This window comes from Podarcis erhardii (genome assembly GCF_964252035.2).
Source record: "Podarcis erhardii genome assembly, chromosome: 11".
NCBI classification, from domain to species: domain Eukaryota; kingdom Metazoa; phylum Chordata; class Lepidosauria; order Squamata; family Lacertidae; genus Podarcis; species Podarcis erhardii.
The window spans coordinates 37,304,529-37,326,893 of record NC_138501.1 but is presented as its reverse complement, the minus strand read 5'-3'; the positions used below and the strand labels follow the sequence as shown (position 1 = coordinate 37,326,893).

Genomic DNA, 22,365 nt, shown 5'->3' with positions numbered 1-22,365 from the left:
GGTTAGCTTCCCTGTCCCCACAGTATTTCAGACTGTGTTGCCTGCAGCAAATAACAGCAAATTTGGAACGAATTCTGCACATATTTGAAAGGTTTATGCAATTCCCTCACTATGGAATAACAGTTGAGACATTTCCTTCTGGTAGAGATGATAATAACTGGCCCTGGGAGTATGAGGGAAGTCCAGGGTAGGAGGGGGGGGGGAATATGGAAAATTGATTAGAAATATTGTTAGAGGATGTATACATAGAAAAACCAATAAAAATATTTTTTAACCCCCCCCCAAAAAACTGGCCCTATTGCCTCTAGTAGTGTCAGATAAGTGATGGGCCCACAGCCAACCAGCCTTGGAGATGCTGGGTTTTTGCTGCTTGTTCTGGGAGTAGTGCATGTAAAGTCCACCAGGTCATGGCCTCACCTGGCAGCTTCCTTCCTTCCACATGATTTTTACTATTTGCGAAAGTCAGTGGTTATTACAGAGAGAAATTCATATCTGAATCTCAGCATGAAGCATCATTTAAAGAAATAGGAATGTTGCATTTCATATCCTGTTGGAAATCTGTTGAGCTTTGTTTAGATTTTGAGAGTTTACTAACATTGACCCTTTTTGTTGATTTGTATTTCAGGAAACAATCAGATGGCAAATCTGCAGCATCCTCTAAATTTCCAACAAAAACTAAACGAGATGCAGAGGTCGATAGCACAGACATTCCAGTTTTTGAAAAGAAGCCAAAGTTGGAAGATACCGCCACAGAAGATCTCAGGTAATCATGTTAGAGGCTTGAATGGTTGCATGATAACTGGCCAGTAAAGATTACAACAAGCACCATAATTGAGCTTTCATAAGTGTTTTGTAAACATTTGCTTATATAACATTATTCTGCCATAAATAATCATATGAAGGAAAGCATGTTTGAAAACTTTGTGCCATGAATACTTGTCCTCTTGCTTAATCTAAAGGAAAGACACAGCGTGGAATTTTAGGACTTTGGAGTTGAAACTGCTTCTGTTGAGTGCTGGGATATACTTTTTCTGTTGTGTTTTGTTGACTAACAAATTGAGTTTTTATCTCTTGCATTTATATAATCACCTTTCTTGCAAACTTGTGATGGCACAAGTTCTCTGGTTGAGGCTTCTTTTGTCTTTGTTTAATATTTTGGCTAGGTACTCATGAATTAGTATTTGTTGCTGATACTCAAACATATCAATTTTTTTCCTTAAATGCCAAATAAGTATAATTGTTTTCTGATAAATTTGAACTAAGTAAATGAATATATGATGTAGCCTCCTAATTTTGAATCAGTTGTGCTAATAAATGTTTGAAGGGAGTTCTCCTCTCCTGGCTGATCTAAAGCAGACAAGCTACTTATAGTTCAGTCTTTACCACAACTAAATTTCCAGTCTCCTAACATTAGCCCTATGAATAATTATTGCATGGGCATCTGCCCACTTCTCTTCTTTGCTATGGAAATATCATAGACTGTTACCCCAGTCCTTTAAAGATGAGGGGAAAGTGAGTAAGACTCCATACTGTTGTTTCCTTGAAGACCAGGATGATTAGTTTGCTTTATTCTGAACATTTTGATCTTGCTGCTTTTAAAGATTTACTGTTTAAGTTTAAATGTTCTTAAAATGTGATTAGCCTCTCTGATAAAATGCTTGAGGGTCAGGGTGTACATTGGAATAATTAACAAATGTTTATCCATCTTTAAAAGGCTAGGGCAGATAACTGGGATACTACTATGATGATAGTGGGGGATGGGAAGAGCAGAGAACATGCAGTCGTGTAGCACAGTTTTTTATGGTGCTTTGAGCCTGGAGCATTCATTACTTGCCCCAGGTGACAAGATGAGTAGCAAATTGTCTTGCAGTTTTTTAAGCTAGCTCTGGAATTGGCATATTGTGGGAAATGTGTAATAATGATTGTACTAGCTAAGGGATTGACAAGCATTGTTTTTTCATAGTCCTTAGTTAGGATATCATGATAATTACTTAAACCAACAACCTTCATAAATGTATGGGGTATTTGTTTAATGATTGGTAGTATTAATTTGCACTTTTCCTTTCAGTTTGGCAGACCTGATGCCAAAAATAAAGGTACAAGCAGTTGAAACTGTTGAAGGTTGTACACATGAGGTGAGTTTGATGTTGGTGGTTGTTATATTTTGTTGCATATGCTACTACTTGTATGCATTTCCTTGCTCTTATAGTAGATACTTTAAAAACTCTGCTTTTAGTAATGTTTTGATGTTACATTTTAAAATGAAGTACTGCACTTTTATCTATAGGAGCAAATCATTCATGTACATTGGGGAAAATTAAAGGAGGATATGGTTGGACGCCTTTGCAATGAGGGCTATCTTTGTCTCAGTGATGTGTGCTCCATGATATTAAGTGTCTGAAAATGAAAACAATTGAGCTGGCCTTTGTCTTCATAGCCCCCAGCCTTCATCTATATATTTGTGACCTCGTTTCATTTATTGGCTAAACTAGAATATGCTGGAGAACAGAAAGTAACTTATATAGGTAAATAGTTGATATACATATAATTGATATTGGGGGCTGTTTTAGATATTAATAGTTAAACAGGAAAAAAATGGCCAAAGTTTTTAAGCTTTATCTCACTTGCCTTTTTAAAAAATGCACCCATAAATCTCACCATTCTAATTTGCTGCAGCAAATCTGTCAAACCCCAGTTGATGGGACAATTTTCATAGGGCTAAAAATGCAACATTTCAATGTTTTTTCTCTGCCTCTCCATTAGAGTAAGTTGTCACATTTTAGCTTCAGACAATACAGTGGTGCCTCGCAAGACGAAAATAATTCGTTCCGCGAGTCTCTTTGTCTTGCGGTTTTTTCGTCTTGCGAAGCATCCCTATTAGCGGATTAGCGCTATTAGTGGCTTAGCGGATTAGCGGCTATTAAAGGCTTAGCGGCTAAGCTTAGCGGCTTAGAAAAAGGGGGGAGCGAAAAGACTCGCAAGACGTTTTCATCTTGCGAAGCAAGCCCATAGGGAAATTTGTCTTGCGAAGCGCCTCGAAAAACGGAAAACCCTTTCGTCTAGCGGGTTTTTCGTCTTACGAGGCATTCGTCTTGCGGGGCACCACTGTATCATAATTGTTACCATTTTTATTTGAAATGTACCTGGAGTAACTAGGATGTTAAATAACAAGTTAATTATTATTATTTTAAAAAAGAGGTATTGTACTGGCATTGCATAGATGCAGTTGCTATTGGTAGTGTTTATTGATGAAGAAATTGTTTGAGATAGGTTTGTTTCTGAAACAAAGGGTTCTATGCAACAAAGTTGTCCCATTAGTATAAGGACTTCCACCTGAGCACTGGGACTTCATCTTCTCTTCCTGTGCTTCTCCATTCTGTTTGGGAGGGGGGTGGGGAGAGAAGTTGGAGTGGAGTTCTCATTGCACTAAACAACTTTGTTGGATACAACCCAAAGGCATTAGGAGCTTTGTTACTGAGGGAGAATCTAGCATACTTTCTGAGCAATGTTTTAGCAGTGTCTTCATTCAGTTCTTTGCTTTTTTTGCTAATTGTAAAATGTCTTAGAAGATCAGTGGTGGGAGAGGAGTACAGGTTTGAAAGGTAGCAAATGTGCAGGAAATTAATAAATTTCATATACTAGTGTAAATATTTAAAACATTTTTTATTTAGGTTGCTCTTCCTGCAGATGAAGATTTTATAGCCCTGAAGCCAAGAACTGGAAAAGCTGCAAAGGTTTGTGTTTTGAATGTTACAGGACATGCAGGAGGGATATCTGGCTGGAACTGCTGGGTATATAAGTAGTTCAAGCAGGTTAACATTTAATAACATGACTGCACCCCAGATTTCCTGTGGGGATTACTTGTATGGCCTTAAACATATTTGGTTTGATACTTATTGAGTGTTGCAGAAAGATGATGCAGTGAATCACTCTGTTTGCTCAAGGCACTTTGGACAAAAGCATTATCCAGAGTTCATTGTAAAGGTCCTTGTTTCAATCTCTGGAATCTGCAAATAAGGCTAAGAAACCCTGGAGAGCTGCTGCCAGTCAGAGTAGACAGTATGGAACTAGATGGAGCAGTGGTCTTACTCTGTATAAGGCAGCTTCCTATGACTTTTCACTTGACCAGCCTTTTTGTTAAAGTTGGTTGGAAAGCTCAGTTTAACACTGGAATGAGAATAGCAATAATATTATTAGCTGGGACTCTTGATCTCATTCTAGCATTGGGATATTTCCTTTGCTTATGGGTTGGGTGAAGGTGTTTATTCACATTCTTGTGTGTTTCTTCATTAACTTGAAGTATAGCAAAATCTATTAATGCAGCTTCTTAGAAGAAGGTTAGCAGACAACAGAAGTCTTAGGATGGTGGTTTTAAGGCAGCGATAATGTGTTTATCAAAAGTGTTCTATTTTTCAATTTGCACTAGTCATAAATTCCATGTAGACAAGCAAGATGGCAAAGCTCTCTTCACAATGATCTTTTAAGTGTAATTTCCATCATACATTGGGATATCAGTTTCCATAGTTTAGCAGTTGTATTCATTTCAGTATCCCATGAGATATACAGTGTTTATAATGTCAAGACAGTTTGCAGAAATGTGCCAGCTTGTGGGGATTAGTATCAGGGGTGCAGTTTCCTATGTTTTGGAGTTTGAAGTACATACGTGAAAAGCCTATTCTAATAATAATAATAAGGCTCCACTCTGTAATGAATTCAGGAGAAACATTGGAGTGATTTATGATCAGTTGTTCTAAAATTTTAATACAAAGTTACATTCTACGAAGATACTTGACAAAAATTAAGGTATATGTGTTGATTTTATCCCCCCAGGAATATCCATTCATTCTTGATGCTTTTCAAAGAGAAGCTATTCTGTGTGTGGATAACAATCAGTCGGTGCTGGTGTCTGCTCATACATCAGCAGGGAAAACTGTGTGTGCAGAGTAAGTAATTCTGAGATGAATTTAAAAATAAATGCGGGGGGGGGGGCGCTTATTGTAAGTTTTTCCAAAATACTCAGTGATGGAAAGTAAAAAATCACTTGCAGATAACCAGGTGATCTTGGGCTTCTTTTTAAATCTGTATATCACCTCTCCAGTTTTGTCGCTCACGGTGTTGGCAGTTGCATTCTTTCTCTACATGAATAGGTGTGGGAGAATCGGGATGTAGGAAAGTCTCTAGAGAGGTTGGGTGCTGGCCGTGTCTTGACTCTTTATTTGCATGACTAGTTTTGCTGTACCACTTGGAAAAGCTTAATTCGGTTTTCCAAAAGATTTTTTCTTGGAAGGCTGCCAGTAGAAGGGAGGGGAAAGTGATTTTTGCCAGTCCCTAGTATTACCTCCCACACTGTTTTGGAGGGCTTGGGGTGGCATTGGAGGTTGTAGAGGGAGGGGGGATCACAGAATTCCCCACCAGCACCAGCAGGATCCCTCTACTGGGTCAAAAGCTTTCTGTGGACAGAAGACAACTTTCTGTTCAGGATGGTAAAGTCTGGATCTGATCCTTTGTGTCGCTTGTTTATTTTTATAGATCTGCAGTTCTTAGGCTGTTAAGTGTTTGGGGCAGATTGCTAGCAGGTTGTAGAAACACCAAAGAGTGTGGAATTGGACTGCTTGAGATTTTCTCATCCATTCTCCTGTTTTACATTGACTGGACTACTATTTGCATTTATTGGATTTCAGCCTGTAGCTTGTTTCTAAATGTGTCCCCTGTACAAATCTATTGATAGATCTAATAGCAATGAAAAGTGTTTTGAAGTATCTTTGCTTTTAATGAATGCTGAATCGCATATGCCCTGCAGGTATGCCATCGCTTTGGCTTTAAGGGAAAAACAGCGTGTGATATTTACTAGTCCCATCAAAGCTCTCAGTAACCAAAAATATCGTGAGATGTATGAAGAATTTCAAGATGTTGGTCTGATGACAGGGGATGTCACCATCAATCCGACAGCATCTTGTCTTGTAATGACAACGGAGGTAGGTTTGTCTAGGAGTTATCCTGTCCTGACACTGGTTTGCTCTGCTGGAGTGTTGGTGGCTCATATTTATGTTTACGAAGAAATCAGTCCCACTGTGTTCAATGGGGCTTACTCTTTAGTAAGTGTGTTTAGAATTGCAGCGTGCAATACCCAATTTGTGTTATTGAAGATAAAACAAATAGTTGTCTATAGCAAAAATAACTATGAAAAGTCAATATACTATGCTGAACCATTTTAACTTCCCTCTGTCATTGCAGCTTTCCTTGTCTATAGTCTTAAGTTCCCATATAGCAACTATTTTTTTATTATACAATGGAATCTTGGTTCTCGAACGTAATCTGAGACTCCCAAAATGTTTGAAAACCAAGGTGCAGCTTCCGATTGGCACAGGGACCTTGGAAACAATAGCCGACAGCCTCATCAGACATTCGGCTTCTGAAAAACTTTTGAAAACCGGAACATTTACTTCCAGGTTTTTGGTGTTCGGGAGCCGATTTGTTCATCAACTAAGCCATTTGAGAACTAAGGTTCCACTGTAATAATTAATAATATAATTTTTAAAATTTATATCCCGCCCATCCGGCTGGGTTTCCCCAGCCACTCTGGGCGACTTACAATATATATAAAAATACAACAAAACATAAAAAAAGAGAATATCCTTTACAAGCAACAAACAAATCAATAGAAACCAATAATAACAAAAATAATAACAATTAAGTACATTATGAAGAGAGACTTTGTCTGTGTGGGCAACCCTGTGTGGAGGACCTGTGCCACTATTTATTGCAGTGCCCGTTATATATAGACCCACGAGACCGATTCATAAAACCCGTTTCCGAATGGAACTCACTTGAATAGGGTGAAAAGGGTGAAATGGCTGCTGAGGGATACTGATGACTTTGTAACTTATAAAGTAGCACTCTATGCGTTGGCAGCTAAGAAGATCAGGAGGAAAGAACTAGATAAAATAGCGGTCAACTGCAAAGGGGATTCGGATATTTAATTTGGCACATTTTACTAGAGAATCTTTTGCTATTCTATTTTATGCAACAAACAATCTTAGTAGTTGTGACCATGGTTTATATTGTATGTGTGGTGCCTGATGATTTTTATGTTTATTGCTGTTTTTCCTTTTGTTATTTTTCTGAATGATGCCATGGCCTATGGCTAGCACAATAAAAGCTGATTATGATGATAACAATAATAACAGTTTACAGTTATACCCAACTTAAAATAACCGTCAGCCCCAACTAAACATTTAACCAACCCCAACCCGACAAAAACAAAACATAGGAACCAAAATTAGAACCCTTTAAAACATTGTAAACCTTTTTAGCCGGTTGCCCCAACCCAAGAGTTCTTCCAGCAATGTCCCAGTGGCTGTGAGTCTGGGCCCCGCCTCCTAGACCAGGTGGAAATGGGACTTGCAGGAGGGTGCAGGCTTCTTTCCAGCACTCACAGCAGTTGCAATCCTTTATAAGTAAAGGATTCATGAAATTTCACTTTGGATCCTGGGCCTTAAAGAAATCTTGCATCACAGTGTTATTTGTAAATAGTGCTTAGATTTTGGCCAATGTATTTATTTCTGTTTATAAATCATTATATGCATTGTTCTGTGGGCTGAAGGTGAATTATGGCAGTGACCTTGTCACAGTCTTCTTTCCTAATTGAAATTTCTTTTTCTTTTTAGATTTTGAGAAGTATGCTTTACAGAGGTTCTGAGGTCATGCGTGAAGTTGCTTGGGTTATATTTGATGAAATTCATTACATGAGGGATTCAGGTATTGCATTTTTGCTAATTGTGTATGGATTCATACATGCAGAAACCAGATGGAAATATGTGATGGTGTGCTGTCTTACAACGTTTCCTGTGGGTTTTCTGTTTCTAGAACGTGGTGTGGTATGGGAGGAAACCATCATTTTACTCCCAGACAACGTTCACTATGTGTTCCTTTCTGCCACTATTCCAAATGCACGCCAGTTTGCTGAATGGATATGCCATCTTCACAAACAGGTAAAGTTCTATATGTGAAATAACTTTTGGAATCATACTGCATTAGAAGGCAGTGATTTCTAGAGAATGATGCCTTAGAAGTTTCTAGTTAATTCAGTGACTTCATTTGGATGTTAAACTGTGGTTTGGGCTATGTGAATGAGCCCAACCTCCTCCTGGCTTGCATACACCACCCCCTGCCCCCTTGGAGGAGTTCAGAAGCTTTTTATTTCACTTTTACTTAATGTCTGAACCAAGAATTGTCCCTGACTTCAAGTAATGGGCAGATCCTGTGACTGAGCTTGCCTTCACAGGAAGGGAGTCATTCATCTTGTTGAGAAGCCTGTATTAGTAACCTAGCTCAGCTGGTTGTAATATAGAGGTTGAACATGTCTAATACACTGTGTACTGCTTATAAAGGCACTATACATTTTGTAAATATTGGGTTTCTCTCTTCCAGCCTTGTCATGTGATTTACACAGATTATCGACCCACTCCGCTGCAACATTATATCTTCCCAGCAGGGGGAGATGGACTCCATCTTGTAGTTGATGAAAATGTAAGGAATTGTTCAGTTGATTTTGGTGATGCCTGTACTTGTAATGTTAAATGCAAAAAAAGATGTGGGGTGAAGAATAAGGGCCAGTAGGCACATCCAAAGGTTTGTGAAAGCCCACTACAATATTTGATACTTTTTAAATTGAACAGCAGATACTGAGCCATAAGCATAAACTTGTGTCATATGTGCATCTATGGCACATAAACCTTGTGTCATAGCAAAGTCTGCTTTTGAATACCCCTCCTAGTTTCCAAAATGATTTGCCATGCAGCATAGAAGAGCAGAAAGCTGAAAATATTTTTGTGTTTTGAAAATCTTGAGATTCCTCCAGGCTTGCTAATAACTCCCTCTTCTGCCTGGTTGGTAGGGATCAGTGCTAGGAAAACGACTTCCTCTATTAGGATATAGAGAGAGTCTTTGGTTTAGTTTGGAAAATTTTTGTATCAAATAATCCTACAGTGTGGGGCTCCTTAAATATTAGATCATATTTTCTTATTTAGGCTGAATTCTTTGTTAAGGTTTTTTAAAATAATAATAATGATAGTGTTTCAGCCTCTTGAGTGTATGATACATTTTCATTGTAACTGCCCTGGGTCTCTAGGGCAACAGTTCCAAACCTTTTCAGCATGGTGACCACAAGTCCAAATTTACTTGGAATAGTGACCCATTGCTTTATAGTCACATGAATTTTGGAGCTAGGGTCTTCGACAACCATCAGTTTCATGTATTTTAATGACAAGCTTGCCTATTTTATAACCATTACTTGAGTAACACAAGCAAAACTTTACTCAGCACCCATATTAATGTGAAATTTTGTTGAAAGATTGATAGTACTTGCAAAGGCAATCACAGTTTTTATGGGAATGTAGGAACGCCAATCATTGATTGCATCAGCTATTAAAAATTTATTCCAAAAACATAGAGTTTCACAAACAGCGTTAGTTATAACAAACTGTGAATGGGCTATTTTGGCATGCATGAGTAGGATGGCTGAGCTTGCATTTTGCCAATGAGTAGGTCAATATGGTGTTAGATGATTGTCAGACAAAGCCTCAGATCATTATTAACACATAGCCTGCTACTGTATTTCATCTTCATAGCAGTCATTGCTGGAAACCCTGCTTTGCAAAGATATGCACTACCAAATGGCAGCATCACAGGTGTTACTCCATCAGCAAGATCAGGGTATTCAGTAGTTTTGTTAACATGAAGCCAAAATTCAGATAATTCAGCTGCTCAGAGTGGTTGGGGAAACCCAGCCAGATGGGCATGGTTTTCTTTATTTATTTATTTGTTTATTTATTTATTTATTTATTACCTCACATCTAAAAAAAATTACCGTAATTGAGGGTCCTATCACATGACAGCTCAATGAGTTGTTCTTTTTATAAAGACAACTTTGTAACATCAGTTACAAATGGGTTTCACATCCACTCAAGCTTCTCCGCAGAAAAGCATTGGACAAATTTTGACTAAGCAAACTTCAAATCACCCTTGATTAAGCTATTAACTAACTTGGTTTGCCACAAGGCCCTCGCACAGTGAGCTGTCACTGGATGTGCCGCCAGAGAGCAACTTTACAAGCGTCAACAGCACATTATAATGTGCCATCAAAACCAAGTTGTATCATCATGACATTTAAGGACATTAAGGACTAAAAGCAGTCATTATGTTGGATTTCCTTATAAAGCCTGAATCCTGCTTGCAGTTAATGACTCACAGGTTGGGGAACACTGCTCTAGGGAGCTGTGCTGTTGTGTAAGTTATGCTGTGATTTTTAAAATACAGGGTTTTCTAGTTTCTTTGGGATGAGGTTTTCCAACTTTCTCTTCCAACAGCCTCTTGGGATATGGTGGCTACTGCACATGCTCAGTGCTCATTGGGCTGTTTTGGGTTGTTCCCCTGTTCATGGACTTTTTTTCTGAGGTGGACTTTTTGTACTTCTGCAAACCTTGGGATTTCTCTGAACCTGGTGACACCTCTTGCATTTGGATGGTGGTGTTTACATGTCAATAAAGTTCACTTTCCCTCCCCCAGGGTGATTTTAGAGAAGATAATTTTAACACGGCCATGCAAGTCCTTCGAGATGCAGGTGACTTAGCTAAAGGGGACCAAAAAGGCAGAAAAGGAGGAACAAAAGGTGGGTATTAACATTCCAGTGTAAAATGTGTTGTGAGATAAGCAGCTACTGCACTTACAGCAGTAAAAATTAATATATTCTGCCTCCCATCCTTCCACAACATTTATACTTATTTCTGACTGTGCTGTCTTCGTAGGTCCGTCAAATGTTTTTAAGATTGTAAAGATGATAATGGAAAGAAACTTTCAACCAGTAATTATATTCAGTTTCAGTAAGAAAGATTGTGAAGCGTATGCTCTTCAAATGACAAAACTGGACTTCAATACAGGTGTGTACTAACTTCTTCCTGCATATACTTCTAATAGATGGTTTACTTAACAACGACCAAGATCTAAGCTGCTTATGGTTGTATTCATCTTAGAAAATTCCTCTTAGAATGGACTCATTAAAATGAATGTCTATTATAAGCATAGGTCCCTTCATTTCAATAGGTCTCTTCTGAGTATAACTTAGTTGCACACAACACTTCGTCTCAAGTCAAGTGTTGTGTGCTAACCCTTTTTATTTCAAAAACATGGCTTTTGAGACTTCCTCTGATTCAAAAGCAGTTTGCTTTGTAGAATATGGAACTGCTGTTTAAGACAGAAACTAGTCCCCTTGACTCACAGAGTTCAGATCCTGTTACTGTGGATTTCGGCACGCAACATGACAGTGTTTTTTGCAAGAATGCTGTGTCTGTTTTCACAGTAGTACAGTTTGCAAAATAAAATTGTCTTTTTAATTTCTGCACTTTACTCATAAAATTTTATTTAAATAAACTAATTACAGTTTGAATCTCTTTGTGTGCTTGGAGCATTGCAAGAGCACACTGCTGTTGAGCCAATTTTCCACAGTAAGAGTTATATGTGTCATGCTCCCCGGAGAGCTCTTTTGCCACCAAACGCTGGACTGCAGAAGACAAAAGTAATCTGCCAATTCTTTAACGATTTCTCCAACATTTCATTGTTTGACAGATGAAAAAAAGTCGATCCCAGAATTTTTGTATGTTCTTGTTACGTATAATTAACATTTAATGAATTATTATATAAACTTATTAAAAGTGCCAGAATCTGACTTATTTATGTTGCCTGTATTTACAATTCTATAATGGGTGTGGTGTTGAGGGTTCTTTAAAGAACCCAGAGAGGCCTCTGAGCTGTGTAACATGGCAAGAGAAACATCTTACCAATTTATCCCACATCCCCATTACTATTTATGAGTCAAGTTATTTTGTACAGAGAACTTTTTTTAGTGGGCTTTTTTATGGTACTTTTATATCCTTTGGGTTACAAGCATGATTTTTTATATATAGAACAAAAATGTTTATGCAGAGATTTTTCCTTTTTTCAGATGAAGAAAAAAGGATGGTTGAAGAAGTGTTTAATAATGCAATTGACTGTTTGTCTGATGAAGACAAAAAACTTCCTCAAGTGAGTGCTTAAGGATAATTAAGACTGTTCAGAATTCTCAGGGCATTATTGTGCATTTTGAAAGTGGGACATTAAAGTGAGTTTATGCTACATGGCCACCAAAAAGTAATGTCCAACATCTGTTTCCATCTTAACATTCATAGAGCACTTTATTTTTCTAAACTTATTTATCAAGTTGAATGGCCTGACTGGAATCCTAGGCAATGTAGACAAAACTTTGTTGCCTTGGAAAGCAAAGTTCTGATGATGTGTTCAACGGATGTAAGAGTTGACTCTTAGAATGCTCTCTTTTAGACTTACAAGGAAATCCATGAATACATGCTCACTGAAATTGAATTTCATGTAGCCACACATGCCTAAATTAGTGATCTGTGGACTCAAAATAATAATAATAGCCAGTCTTTGTAAATCCTCCTTTCAGTTAGCCTGGAGAAAATACTTGGAACAAGCAGTTAGGCAAGTGACTACTTACAAGCCTGATAAATCTATGTAATTAGGTTTGATCCCTCCTTTTGTGGGTGAAATATGTGATCCATATTTGTTTTCAGGTTGAGCATGTTCTTCCACTTTTGAAGCGAGGCATTGGAATCCACCATGGGGGGTTGCTTCCTATTCTAAAGGAAACCATAGAAATACTTTTCTCTGAAGGATTGATCAAGGTATGTACCATTAGGCATATATTGGTAATTTCCTTCAGTTTATGAGTGTCCTTACACATTGGATCTTTGTCACCACAGAATGCACCATGAAACACCAGATTATAAATTAAAAACCACAGCAAATTCCTTCATAAAATGCTTCTTATGAGCTTTTTAGCTGTTAATTGCTGGGTTTTGTGATGCAGTCATATGGACAGGGCATTTATCTCTAAACTAATGTGTGCAATATTGTAAGGTCCTACTCAGCAGCAAATATTGCAAAGGGGCCAAAGGCATGAGTTGAGTGACAGCTGAAGGAACATTCTTGCTGACAAACACTGTAAGAATCAAGTGTTTTTCTACAACTTCCTCCTTGACTTGAGGAGCAAGAGAATTTTTGACAGATCCTTTCACTTAATTTTTGCGACTTTCTCACATTCAAGCCAGCTGCTAACTAACAGACACCTCTATCTTTCTTTGTTGCCCATGCTACAGAATAGCTTAAAGAGCCCTCTGCCTGTTACTGTTCTGATACAGAAGGGCATGGCTAATAAAGATATATCCTTGGGATCAGAGGTAGTTCGTTGGTCAGGTAGTAAACGTCTGGAAGCCGGTTGCCCCTGAGCCTTCAGTTGCCTAGCTTTATTCTGAATTTGGGTTATAGACCATCCAAATGCAGGGAAATTTAGTTCAGTCTTCTTCATCTCATGTTCCAAAACAGAGTTACTTTGTTCTTATTCATAGCTTTGCTTCCGTAGGCCTTATTTGCAACTGAGACTTTTGCTATGGGAATAAACATGCCGGCAAGAACAGTGCTGTTCACAAGTGCCCGAAAGTTTGATGGGAAGGATTTCCGATGGGTAAGCAGATACAACATGCTAGATAAGCAAAATGCTGCAACACATAGCTGAAGTCACTTAAGTTTATGACCCATCAGTCGTGAGTACAGAAAGCTACCATTAGCATTCTGAGCTTAATTTCAGGGTTTTCTTTGTTGCTGATTCTAAAGACATTGTCTCCAAACATTTACATGTTGTTGCTTGGATTTTGCCTTCCGTTTATTTTTTTATACGCACACTTTGTTTCACCAGTCTGCTTCAGTTTTCCTGTTGTTGCCTCCCTTCTCTCTGTTAGTAACCTTACTTTTGGAATACTGAAATACTGTTGGCACTATCACTTCCTATATGCAAAAAATGCTTTAAAAATATAGCTTCTTACTCAGCCTTTGTATCCCCTCCTCCTGCCTCATCCCTCATGTAGCTTCCCTCCCATTTGGACTGAGAGCCTTGCCTTCTTTTTGCACATATGCCTCTTTGTCTAATTCTGTTATTCTTTCAGATCACCTCCGGTGAATATATTCAGATGTCTGGTCGTGCCGGACGTCGAGGCATGGATGATAGGGGAATAGTTATTCTGATGGTGGATGAAAAGATGAGCCCAACAATTGGAAAACAACTTCTTAAGGTATCTTGATCTCTGACAAGAATATTGCTAAAGGTGTATAAAGAGCATAATGTGAAATACTGCTCTTTAATTTTAACTTTCCTCCAACAGTAGTTACTGTAGTGATATATTAATCCTGTATTTCATTCAGGATAATAGTTGTGCAAGGTTATGCTGTTGGTTGGTGTTTGCATTGGTCCCCCATCCTCCAGTCAGCTGAAGTACAGATCTTAACCTGTAATCTTTATGTGAATCGGAAGCTGGCGCTAGACTTCCATGTTTCATAACCGGAGGGTTCCAGATTTGATAACAAAGCAGGTGTTTCGTAACTTCTTGTTAGAGATAAGAGTGAATTCAGAGTAGAGTGATGTGGCCCATTTTGTGCATAATGTGGTGAGTGTTTGGTTTTGGGTTTTTAATGTTCTCCCTAGAGGGAGAATGCATTGCGCAAAAGAGAATGTTAGTTTCCCAATTACCTCAGTACACATTGCAGTTCCACATCTGTAATACAACTCACCCTTTGTCCACTGTATTTCTACACCAACGGCAGCAAATGTGATGTGAGGAAATTCATAGTAAGATGCTGGGAAATGGAATAATATGCACTACATGTTGTGAAGGAGGAGGAACTTTACACTGGCCTGCCATCTTTGGTGGCAGACCCATGTTAATTGCAGCATTTTGTGCTTCCTTGTAGGGCAGAAAATGAGCACCTTTCATTGGAAGATGCCAGTAATACTGTTCTATTAATCTCTGTAATGCTCATGCTTAAAATAACTAACAGATTTAAACCACCATTTGGAACTATTGTTGTAGTGGGAAACTGTCAGAAATTGGCATTTCCCCTGTCCTTTGAATCCACGAGGTACATTGCTTCTAAAGGCTTTGTGACAGTGAGCAAAGAAGGGGGTGGTTATGGGGGTAATTCCAAATTTAAACTACCGTATTTTTCCGTGTATAAGACTAGGTTTTTCCCCTTAAAAATAATGTCCAATATTTAGGGGCATCTTATACATGGGGGCCGTCTCCCCCCATTTTCTTAAATCGGAGTCCCCAAAATAGGGGGCGTCTTATACATGGGGGGGCATCTTATAGACAGAAAAATACTGTACATTAAGTAAAATTGAGCAAGTTGTATGTGTATGCTGGTTTAGATAGCAAACTGTATTAAGGGCCAATACTTTATCCTATAATGCAACAAACTTTTATGGTTAATCTTAGTTGTGGCTAATGTATTCCAGGTTGGGGAAAACAGAGCAGTATTATCTTACTTCCATTTAATTAACAGACTGTTTCAAGAAAGTTCAGCTGGAAAGCTTAATTTGCAATGCAGGTTTGAGTCCTAAGAAGTTTGGCAAAACGAAAGAAAGCCTGGATCTCTAAATTGCTCATTTTATAGACTGGGATCCCAAGAGGCCTGTGCCTGCCTGCCTGCCAAGCGTTTCCATGAAGGGTGGGAGATCCTGCTTTTCAGAAGGCCATGGTGCCTCGGGCCTCATTGAACAGTTCTCCCAAAAGTCCCCCCTAAGCTTGAGGAGTGATTTTTCAGGGGACGCAAGTAAGAAGAGCAGTCCTAAAGAGCTCCAGTACACATGCAGATGACTGTACACTGCCTTGACTCCATGCAGTAATTGGTAAACCTTCCCATGGTTGTTTTTGTTTTTCGCAGGCTTTTCATTTGTAGCAGATTAGTTTTATAAAATGACAATTCATTTGGAAATATAATTTACCTAGGCTGGAATCCTGAACATATGTCTTTTTAATCTGTTGAAACCTGTGGGAGTTGAACATGATTCTGTGACCTCTTTGGCTCACAACTTGTGGCACTTCCCACGCTTCGTTCTGCCAGATGCTCCCTCTTAAATAACTGGCTGCCCTTGTGAAGAACGCTGTGGATACTTCATGACAAAAGCACCTCTCAAACACAGGGTTACTAACCAGTTGCGAAACTACATATCTCACCGCCCTTGCTATTGGCTATTCTGGCAGTGGCTGGAGGGAGTTGGGAGTCCCACATCATCAGGAGGTCCACAGGTTAGCCACCCCTGCTGCTCTGTTGTATTCATTCTCATTCAGTTTTCCTTCATATTATTTCTTACTGGAGGAGCCTATATTTTACAGTCGACCCCCAAAGCTAATCTCTTGTTGGAAATCGTCTCCTGATCTCTGTGTTTATGACAAGACAGAGACACAAACCTTCAAGCTGCTGCCAGTGGAATCTGTCCAGCTGTGTAGAGCCCATGTGTAAACATCAGCTGAACACACAGACTTAATTGCAGGCTTGTCTGGTTTTGCATCAAGCTCATTCGCATATGTTTCCAAGCATCTCCATGTGTGGGCAGGCTTTGAAAACTTAACTGACCTCAGTTTGCCAAGGGATGTGACCTGCCAGCCCAGAGCCTGGCATGGATGAATAGCCAGGGCAGTTCAGCAGCAGTCAGTATGTTCAGTGCTTTGCTACTCAGAGCACAGCAGCTAGAATAATTTCAATTCAAACCCATTTTTAAATGTTTGTTCCAGGCAGGCTTATTTTAAATCTACCAGGCAGCATATCACGGACTTGCATTTCAGGAAACTACAGAATCACGTCCTTAAATCTGTATGTAGTTCCTCTATCTAGTAGAATTACATGCATTCTGACAATGGTATCTTATAGGTTGTTTTCGTTACCAAATTTTTATGATCATTTGCAATCAAGGTTGCCCCTAAAGAAACACATCAGGCAGTGTTGTTCACCTCAGACAGAAGAAGTGACAGCAGTTATTCAGTGCTTCTAGAACAGTGGTGGCAAAGGGTGGGCTGGATCTGCCACCCCCCCCCAATTTTGCTAATCACAGTGGAATTGGCTGAGGTGCTAGAACCAGCATTACTAGAGCTGCTACCATTTGCAGCTTCTGGGAAACAGCACCGAAAGAGGTTGCATCTGCCTTCCCTTTCACACAAACTGCAGTTAGGTGTTGTAGTGGTGATAACCAGGCGTTCCTGTAAGAGTTTGGAAGTAAAGAGGGAGGGTGGGTAATAAATGCAGTTCTGGGCACAACACTGTGCCCAGAGAACTTACGTCCGAGTAGGCCTGCTTAAGTGCACACATGTCCTTATGTGTCCTCTTCCACACTGAGGATTAGGGCTGGGAGGCAGATGAAGCACATGATGGCTCCAAGTCTTATAGAGAAGGTGACTGCAGTGGGAGGAAATGTTTGGAACGCAGCACACATGAGCAGTGGTGCCAGGGAACTTGAGGGGTGGCTATGCCAGCATCTGGTTTTCTTGGGGCTTCTTCTTCCCTGTATCCAAGCACTTCTCATTACTCTCTTCCTGCTCATCAGATGCTTGAGTTGGATGTGTTTGGAGTGGGTGGTTTTCATTCCCACCAGGGTGCAGAGGTTTCAACCATTGTCCAGCATCATGATGACAAAGCAAATGGTCTGCTCATCAGATCAGCCATGTGGTGAGTGGAGAGGGGGCAATAACCTCTTTGCCTCCATGTCAGAAGCTCTGCCTCCCCAGTCAGAGGCAGTACGCTTCTGAATGCTAGTTGCTGGGAGCCACAGAAGGGGAGAGTCCTCTTGTGTTTGGACCCTGGTTGCAGGTTTGCTGCAGGCACCTGGTTGGCCATTGTGAGATCTGGATGGCCCATTGGCCTGATACAGCAGGCTCTTCTCACCTGTCCCTGTGTACTATTCATACTCGTTTTTAATTGTATTTTATTCCTTCTTTTATTTTTTACTGTATTTGAATTCCATCTGTCTTTAAAAAAGCACTGTAGCTTTTAGCACAGTTCGTTACAGTTGCTGAACAACAGGCAGAATTAAGTTCCCTAGCAATTTTCAATGGTTGGTGGGGAGGAGGTTTGGAGTTCCTGAGCATTCACCCTTCCTCTGAAAATTTAAAGCCCAGCAGCGAAATACAGGGATTCCTGTAAAGAAGAAGAAAAAACATACCATGGAAGATAGTCGTTGGTCCACCCTGTGTCATATAGTTTGAAGCCTACGTAGCTATGTTTGATGTGCTTTTCCATCTCTGGAAAATGTTGAGCTGTTAGTGTTTCCCCTTTTTCTTTGCTCACTCTGCAGGTGCCAGATTGCTTTATTGCCCAAATTAAATTCCTTGGCAACTGCTTTGTGTTTGCCAAATTGGTCATAGTGCAGTATTTTATGGTGTGCTTTTCAGTTAAAAAAAAAAGAAAACAAAACTGGGTGGGAAGGATGTTAAAGTAAAAGTGTTAGTTAAATGTTTATTATTTTAGCCATTAAGGCCATAACAACAAGTAGTGTGTGCGAAAATGGGAAACTTCCTGGGAAGCTGTCATCAGTTTTAGCTGTAATGCAGTATGCACACATTGAATAAAACACATCTCAAAGCCCTGAATTCAAGTCTTTATTTTTCTTCCTTCACTGTCAGGTTCCTTGAAGTCACAAACTACAGTTGGCAATCTGATTCTATCCATCTCGTGCAATTTGCAATAACCTTTTGTAATTGGCATCCTACAACCATACAAAGGGGGTGGGGCATGTGTTTTGAGGTAACTTTGGGCTAGTTCAGTCCTTACGGTAGACCTCATGATTTATCATGACAGAAACAAGTTGCAATAAGCCTTTGTGTCACCTGCTTCTCCTGCCCCCAGCACAATTGTGAGGAGAGGCTTTTGCTTCCATTTTTTATTAACTGCAATTTAGTGTTATATGTCAACCTTGGCTAATCTTGGCTATGGATTGTTTCAGACAAACCGACTTCATAACCCATGATATGAAACAAGTTGGACTTGTTTCAAACAAACCATAGTGAAGTTTTATCACAGTTTTATGAGGTTGGAATGATTTCCAACTCATATCCACCCCAGAGGGAAGGAGAAAATATACAAGTTTGAGGCTTCTTCCACCTCAGTCCCAACACAGCCACCCTTGACTTAGTCTTGAACCAGCTTTGTCTTTGGTTGAGTACCAGCAAATCTTTGACGTATGGTCCAAACTTTGTTGAATAGTTGGAGTATAGGACTGAGGGGATGTAGGTTCAGATATCCTTGCTTGGCAATGATGCTAGGTGACTTTGAGCCACCCTATACTCTCATTGTAAAGTACGTCATAGGCCTGCTGTGAGGATAGACAGAAGAGAGAACAATGTAAACGTCTTGAGTGCCTTGAGGAAACATGGGATTTAATAAATAAATTGCCTCAAAATAAACTCCCTTCTTAGAGCATTACGAAATGTGATTGGTATTCCATTCTACATCAATGGGAAAGTCTTTCACCCTCAAGGAAGAAAAGAACGACTTTTACCATTATTAAGCTGAGAGCTATCATTGGCCCTCATCTTCTCCCCTCTTTCTTTCCCTTGTGTGCATTGTTCATTGTTTCTATCATGGTTTGTTTAAACCACAGTTTCCTGTTAGTTCCAAATGTGTGAACTGTGCTGTAATCTTGGTTTCTTAACTAGGATGCGAAACCACCATTTCTGCAGTACCAGACTTACAACTGGGAAGTTACAGATAACACAGAAAGGTCAAACTAGGTTACTGCGTGCAAGACAGTGCAAGCAATGATAAAAGACCATTTCAGCAGCTCAGTACCCTGGAGCAGTTGAAGTTTGTAAGGGAATAGCTTTGCCCAGGCCTCTGTTGCTGATCACCCTGAGGAGCAGTGGGCTAAAGAGCCCTTTGCCTATGTCAGGGGGTGGAGCCAATATTGCTAGCTCTTCCACACTTGATCCATTTACAGTATGCCTCTTGGTAAAAATAATGCTGAGCAGAAGCTCACAATTTCTCCTTGTGGCAGCAGCTTTCCATTCATAATCTATAATAGCTGCTAAATTAGCTTTAACCTAGCTACTCAAATTTTCTTTTTATACAAATATAGCAGGCGTCTGTCATTGGTGGGTTAGTTTTTAAATTTGTTTTGTTTTTTAAATCTTCCCTGGTTCGTAATCCTACATTCTTCTATTTTGTTGTCTCCCCCCCCCCGACCTCAAAAAATGAATACAGTCACTTAAAGTTGAAGCCATACATTCAACCTTTGCATTTTGTGCTTTTTAATTTCCTTAGAGATTATCCAGATTATTCATAATGGTTCCTTTCTGTTCTTTTAGTTGGATACATATAAAATTTAAGTTGATATTTTAAGAGGGTGGAATCATTATTAAATAATGCAAGTGAAAGACTGACTTCAAGTTCAGATGTAGTTTTTCTCTTTGTATGTGTTAGGATGACATTCTTACTTTTTGTGAGACTTTTCTCAGCTTTTCTTAGATGGATTAACATGATCTCTCAAGTGTGAAAGGAACACTGCAGCCATAGGCCCTAGTCCAGTAACTTTTCTTTGCACGTGAATTTCTCCCATTTCTGGGAATGGCAGGCTGCTCCATAGGCAACACACTCCCTGCCATTCCCAGGTAAGCGTTACAGAGATCCACTAGGTTTGTCTGTCTCTCTCTGTAATGCTTACCTTCAAATACTATCCTGGAACACTTGCATGATTCTTGCAATATATAAATTGCATGTGAACATACCGTAAAGAATAATTTGGGGATTTGAAATGCCAGGCTTCCATTTGTATTTCCAAGATAAAATGTTTTAAACATGAATGTTGCCTGCTTTTGCTCATCTTAGTTCTCTCTTTTAGGGATCTGCTGACCCTCTAAATAGTGCTTTCCATTTGACATACAACATGGTATTAAATCTGCTGCGTGTGGAAGAAATTAACCCGGAATACATGTTAGAGAAATCATTTTACCAATTCCAACATTACAGAGCTATTCCAGGAGTAGTTGAAAGTAAGTTATGTGAAATACTTAATTGTTTCGTCAATTTGCCGACTGTGATTTCTGTTCAAAGGGCTTACCTGCACAGTATTCGCCACAGAGCCAGTTGACATGTTACTAATGAATATGAAATTAGTTGACAAGAACCATTATTCGCCCCAATTGCCAGGATCCTAAAAGCCTGGGAATGTTCCATGGATTTTTCTGTCTTACTTTCTTTTAATAACAGATGCCCTTGCCAGATCATAAGCTGCTTTTGCAAGTGACCTCCCTTTCAAAAGGAATTTGCCATCTTGCATCTGGAGTGGGCGGAGGCAGGAGGTTGTTGTTGAAAGAACACAAGCCCAAAGTCTCCTTGGATATACAGGACTCATTGCCTGCTTGCCAGATCCCCGGCCACTGAGTACAGCTGAAGGAAGGTTTCAGATGTTCAAATCTTTAACAAACCAAGTGCTGAATGCTGCGAATGCAGCTTTCTGACAAGCATCCCTATACAGTGCATCTGTTTGCTGGCACAATTCTGTTGCATTCACACTTTGTGTATTCTATTTTCTAGCATATATTGAGTGTGCACTTAAATTGTAAAGAAGTCCTTAGAAGTGAGCATTGAATATTCTCCAACAAAATAATTTTTAATAGTAAGCCAGTACCCTTCTCTGCATGGGTGCAACACCCAGAGGCAGCCTCATAGAGGATAGAAGAATCCCCCTTCTCTGTCCCCGTCCCACCCCCAGTAGCCATGCTGGTACTGCACCAGGTTATTCCCTGTAACACCCTGGGGTGTTGAGGGCCCCTGCCAGGAAGAGGAAGGAAATGGAGGGGAAATGAGATGCTCGGGGGGGGGGGGAGAGATTCTTCTACATATGGATAGTGTGTTTCCTTGAGGAATACTCTTGCCCATGGTTTGCTACCATATTGTGCGCTTCATATAATCTGTTTGTTTTACAATATTTATTTGCAGAGGTCAGTAAGTTGGAACAGCAGTACAATGAGATTGAAATTCCAAATGAGGAAAATGTGGTCATTTACTATAAAATCAGACAACAGTTGGCTAAACTGGGTAAAGAAATAGAAGAGTACATTCACAAGCCAAAGTACTGCTTGCCATTTTTACAGCCAGGGAGGCTGGTAAAAGTAAGTAGTTTCCCTCCCCCACTTCTATGTTTTTGTAATGTGCATTCTGCTAAAGTAGAAACACAAGCATTTTACCATCCAGTTCTTCTACGAGGCTCCTATGCCATCATAATGTTGGGGTTTTGCACCTGTGGATCTTAACACTCCATTAATGAGATGCACAAGGAAATTTATTAACAATAAGTAATAGTAATAACTACTATATAATGAAACATTTCAGAAACAGTGCAGCATAATAAAATTATTAATAATATCAAAACATATCATCATACCGAGAAAAATATCCACAGGAAAGAAGAGGTATCTCCGAAGTTCACAT

General features: G+C 39.5%; 1 protein-coding gene across 1 annotated transcript in view; it reads left to right on the top strand.

The window, feature by feature from the left end:
- Positions 1-22,365, top strand: part of MTREX (Mtr4 exosome RNA helicase) — a 39,326-nt gene that overhangs the window by 581 nt on the left and 16,380 nt on the right. The window contains exons 2-17 of the mRNA XM_081881402.1: positions 626-763; positions 2,069-2,135; positions 3,672-3,734; positions 4,831-4,943; positions 5,801-5,975; positions 7,668-7,758; positions 7,867-7,991; positions 8,431-8,529; positions 10,567-10,669; positions 10,806-10,937; positions 11,999-12,078; positions 12,627-12,737; positions 13,475-13,576; positions 14,055-14,180; positions 20,774-20,924; positions 21,874-22,046. Coding sequence (XP_081737528.1) covers positions 626-763; positions 2,069-2,135; positions 3,672-3,734; positions 4,831-4,943; positions 5,801-5,975; positions 7,668-7,758; positions 7,867-7,991; positions 8,431-8,529; positions 10,567-10,669; positions 10,806-10,937; positions 11,999-12,078; positions 12,627-12,737; positions 13,475-13,576; positions 14,055-14,180; positions 20,774-20,924; positions 21,874-22,046 — 1,849 coding nt within the window. The remainder of the gene's footprint in view (positions 1-625; positions 764-2,068; positions 2,136-3,671; positions 3,735-4,830; positions 4,944-5,800; positions 5,976-7,667; positions 7,759-7,866; positions 7,992-8,430; positions 8,530-10,566; positions 10,670-10,805; positions 10,938-11,998; positions 12,079-12,626; positions 12,738-13,474; positions 13,577-14,054; positions 14,181-20,773; positions 20,925-21,873; positions 22,047-22,365) is intronic.